The sequence below is a fragment of the Octopus sinensis genome, linkage group LG4 (assembly GCF_006345805.1).
Source record: "Octopus sinensis linkage group LG4, ASM634580v1, whole genome shotgun sequence".
NCBI classification, from domain to species: Eukaryota; Metazoa; Mollusca; class Cephalopoda; order Octopoda; family Octopodidae; genus Octopus; species Octopus sinensis.
In genome coordinates this window covers 10,420,269-10,425,268 of record NC_043000.1, presented here as the reverse complement: position 1 = coordinate 10,425,268, position 5,000 = coordinate 10,420,269, and the positions used below count along the sequence as shown (strand labels likewise).

Below are 5,000 nucleotides of genomic sequence, written 5' to 3'. Positions count from 1 at the left end.
TTAGCCCAAGTGGGGCCCCTAAGTCAATAGGTTTTGAAGGCCCTTACGATTTTGCGTATGTAATTTTCAACTGTTTAGATGTAAACAATCGGAATGTGCATTGTAAAAACAAATATAACTTTGTAAATAATCTAAATACAAAGAACATATATAATTTCAATCAATTCTGCATTTTCCTAAAACGTTTTTGCGTATTCCATAAGTTTAACAAATTCCAACATTTTCTGACATGTTGATGTTTGGATAATGTATTGGTCCCGATTGCCCCCTGATTATAAGAGTAGAAAACATGGTCAAAGTATTAAAAAAACAAAACAAAAGGCACTACTTTTAAAGAGCTAATTCAAAAAACAAGATAGGTGTCACACACAGTTTGAAGAAACGCCCCTAAAGGTAGATTTAGAGGGATTCAGCTAGATTTTATGGCTTTCTAAATTTAAAAGGGCCCAGTAAATCTAAAGTGGGCTCCATAATTTTGAAAAGAACACTATAGGAAATTTTAAAAATTACGAATTTTTATTTGATCGCTGTAAATGTATTTTTTAATTTTTAACTTCAAGCTTTAGGCTTCTCTGAGTTCAAGGTCCCTAACCCAAGCTTGGAGGCCCTTGAACCATAGCTCATATATAAATCCAGCCCTGTCTGTACTAGTATATCATATATGCAAAAGCACACTGGGTGGACCAGTGAAAACAACTCTTACTCGATCAACTAGAAATACCGGCAAAATATCACTTAAATATACAGCCACTGTCTTAAAACGAAAAGGCTATATCTTATAATACTGTGGGTCCTAGATGCTCCTAAAAAATGGGAAGTCACAATTGGGAAAGCCCTGATTCTGAGCTAAACAACATAAAATATATTCAAAGTTAATAGACTTTGTTACGATACATTAACTTATATAAACACAAAACCCACGGAGTTCCATGTGAAACTCCTACGGAATCATTCAAATTGCTCAACGCAGCAGCCAAGCATCACTCAACAAATACCTAACCATCTTTACAGTATAGATCACGTTTTAAGAGCTGAATTTTAATCCTACAATAAAGATAGAATGATCAGTCAAGTGAAATTCGCATTAGGATGTTTTACAATCTCTGTTGTTGTAGGTTGATATCCAGCGGGAAACATGAATGAGAAGAGTGTCATTAAGAGATGAGATTCTGGAGAAGCGTCGAGCAGTAAAGATACATGGAAAGTGAGAAAGAGTATAGATATTAGAAAGAAATGATTTAGTTGTGTTCATAACTGAGTGTAGGATGGTGTGAAAGGAAACACGATGTTTCAGTAAGGTTAGGCGAGGGAGACATGGTGTTAAGAATAAAGATGTAACATCAAAGCAACTAAAGAAACAAAAATAACTTATTCTATTGTGTATAAGTTCAAACCTCACCGATAGTCTATTCTCAGTCCAGTTTCCAGTCAACACTATGGGAGAAAAATATTTTTCTAGCTTCCAACTGGGGTCATTAACACCAGGAGGCTGCATATAGCCCAGGTCTATAGTCCTTTGATAGTACAAGCCTCCAGGGTGACAAACATTTACGTCCCTTGTTAAACCTGATGACACGGGTGGCAAACGATTGACTTGATAATTGTGAGGGTTGTCTTTTAACTTTAGATCCATGATAATAATGGTAATTATAAGTATAGAAATATAGCCTTCTATTAAGCAATTTATTCTGGGAATTGACAAATGCTGATAATACTTGTTCGTTCTTTCTACGAAAAGACTTAAGTGTAAAGTGTTTGCTAAGCGTTAGGAACCGTTGCTGGGCAACAAGGAAAAGAACGTCATTCTTATTTCTTATTAATTTTGGAATGCAGTGATAAGCCAAGTTTGTCATGTGAAAATAATCTGAAGGACATTCGTCACTCGCGTAACTTCCAGTACATTAATTTTTATTATCTGCTTCAAGAAGGAGATAATCTAGTCCTGCTTGAGGTAATACAGCATACTGACGAGGGAGTTAGGTGAAGTATTTTAACAGTGATAGCATAGCGTTATCCGATTAAGGAAACACTGACTATTGTTTTATGGTTAAAAGGACGAGGGAGAGAGAGAGAAACCCTCTGTATCCGAGATCACCCTCTGTGTCCTCTGATCAGGTTCTGGCGTCATTTGTGGTCTGTTTCATTTGACCCCAGAAGTATCAGATGGAAATCTAGAGGTTTCCATAGAATCTTTCAGAATCGCACTTAAGATGAAAATCGTATGGGAGTGCCCCCACCCACCTTTTTTTTTTAAACCAAGCATTGGCTTCAGAGAAACTTTTCAGTGCCTTCCATTAAGCTGTAGCAGCTCTCGAAAACAAGTGAATGAAAATGGCAGAATCGTTAGCACACGGGACAAAATGCTTAGTGGCATTTCTCCTGGCTTTACGTTCTGACATGAAATTCCGCCGAGGTCGATTTTGGTTTTCATCCTTTTGGAGAAGTCGATAAAATAAGTTATCAGTTGAGCACTGAGGTCGATGTAATTGACTAGCCCCCTCTCCTAAAATTTCAGGTATGGTAGTTGACTTCAACTCTATTTCCGATCGAATTTAAATTACAAGTTTATCATGCAAGCAGACCTCATTTCAGCCAATTAGAACTCATTGTTCATGTTATAGTTCTAGCATTTTCTTTCAACGAAAGCCTTATAAACAGGTATTTTTAGCGCGAAAAGCCAGAGGGTATTGATATCTCGTTCGTTATGATCCCCGGTTAATTCCTCTCTCATAGCTACTTTCACAGCTTAATACTCAAGTCAGCACGATTTCCCTAACCGAACTCGGAGATGGATGAAGAATCAACGCAGCCATACGTATCGTTGCAACGTGAAAGATCAGCCAAATCATCAATTATTCGTGAAGAACTCTAGCATCAGTAAAACATGATGTTCATATATGATTGACTCAGTATTTCCATGAAGCCTTGTTAAAAAAGAAAAGGCAAAAGAACGTAGCAATAATGTTGTATATAAACTGACACCAAATCTTATAACCAACGAAACACAAACTTTGTGTCTTTAGTAGAACAAATTATTATGCTAATAATAAAAGTCAAATTAAGTCAATTACCACGGATGTATTTAATCCCACTGATAACCCTTTAGTGGTTTAAATGCACTTCTTTTTTCTTTTCATTTTTATTTATAATTCTTAATTCCTTAAACCCTTAAAAATGTTTCAGCCCGAAAGCTGCGGCTATGCTGGGGCACCACCGTTGAATGAGCTACACTAGTATGTGAAACCACCTCTAATACGTGACACTTGATCAACAAGGGAGTTCGATGCCGCTGCCCGCATCTGTGCTTCCTGCCGAGAGGTAGGTTCATCTGGAACCCCTGACAAGAAGAGATCCAGTTTAAAGAAACCCACATCCACACCATGCAGGTCTCTCAGGCATTTAGGAAGGATATTGAAGAGCTGTGGTCCCCTGAAACCCAAGCTTTTGCAGTATCTGGTCCTGAATTTTGATGGTGACGTTGGGATCTTTGGCACCATGCAGTGGCGCCCCGTTCTGCTGTTGGGGAAATTGGAGATGATGTATGTACTTAAGCAATTCCTCACCCACCCTCAGTTCTGAAGCGATAGAGAATGACTTGAAAATTCTTTGTGGTCCATGACACCCCAAGGAAAGTTTGAAATGATTGAACAGCTTCGAATTAGCAACTGAAATGATAAGGATTATTTGTCATAGCAAACGAACAAATAGGCAACTAAATTGTGACTAACCTAAAAGGTACCGAGCCAACATAATCGAGCGAATAGCTGTTTTCATTAGGAGAGGTGCCAAAACTAATAGAACAAAGCTGAAAACGTGCTGGTATAAGCCTGCTGAGAAACATATCTTGGTTAAAGAGCATATCAAATTAAATTTTCAATAGTTGCCATGAGATAACTTAGATCTTGCGGTTCTCCTGCTGACAAGATACTTAAAAACGCCTTTGTTAACAATTTTATGAGTTTATCTCCCCCACGTCGGTATCTACTGCAGCTGTAAATCAAGTTACACACACATATTGGATATATTTGTTTCAAATTTTGGCACCAGGTCGGCAAATTCGGAGTGGTGGGTAGTCGATTACATCGACCCCAGTATTCAACGGGTACTTATTTTATCGACCCCGAAAGGATGAAAGGAAAAGTCGACCTCGGTGGAATTTGAACTCAGAACATGAAGACGGACGAAATAACGCTATGCTTAACACACTGCTTAAATACCAATCTTGAGAAATTAGGTTTCTCAAAACCAGAAAGAAGAAAGCTAATTCGAAGACTACAGATCCAACCCATCACTGGAACTGTAAAAATCTGTAAAACTTTCCAGAAGTTTATCATTTAAGTGTATATGAGTATGTCTAGGTATGCAAGTATATGCATGAGAAAACATACATATAATAAAATATACAAGTCTGCACGTATACATACATACATACATACATACGTACGGACGTACTTACAAAGATACCGTTGTTGTTGAAATTCCAATAAAAGAGCCTTGGATCCACGTTAAAAACCAACTCTTCCTCTTTCGAGAAGAAAACTTGAAATAAAATTGAATAATGACATACATACATACATACATCCATACGTACGTACGTACATTATTAAATATCCAAATAACTTTCTTCATTTGTAGCATGGATATATTAGTGGTCTTTAAAATATCGCATATTAAATCATCCAACAAATTCTAATAAATTGATTATCAAATTGATACACAGCCTGCTTTCAGTGCGATAAGTGTTGCTTTGTGCAAACTTAAAAAGGAAATTTCCCAGTATTAATGGCAGTAGGAAAAAGGATAGTGGATTTTTTGCTGGATCTTCTCTCTGGTACTTTGTTTATCGATCCTAGAAGAATAAGTACCGTAAATCCTTGAGTATAGTCCGCCGTTGAGTATAATACGCAGGGGATTTTTAGGGGCTGTACCTCTGAAAAACCTGAACCTTGAGTATAATACGCACCTCTTCTCTAACTTGAGTCAAGGAGGTCTATATAATG

General features: G+C 37.3%; 1 protein-coding gene across 1 annotated transcript in view; it reads right to left on the bottom strand.

The window, feature by feature from the left end:
• LOC115211081 (uncharacterized protein C1orf158 homolog) overlaps positions 1 to 1,764 on the bottom strand; it is a 12,923-nt gene extending 11,159 nt beyond the window's left edge. The window contains exon 1 of the mRNA XM_029779971.2: positions 1,400 to 1,764. Coding sequence (XP_029635831.1) covers positions 1,400 to 1,633 — 234 coding nt within the window. The 5' untranslated portion in view covers positions 1,634 to 1,764. The remainder of the gene's footprint in view (positions 1 to 1,399) is intronic.
• Between the last annotated feature and the right edge of the window lie 3,236 nt (positions 1,765 to 5,000).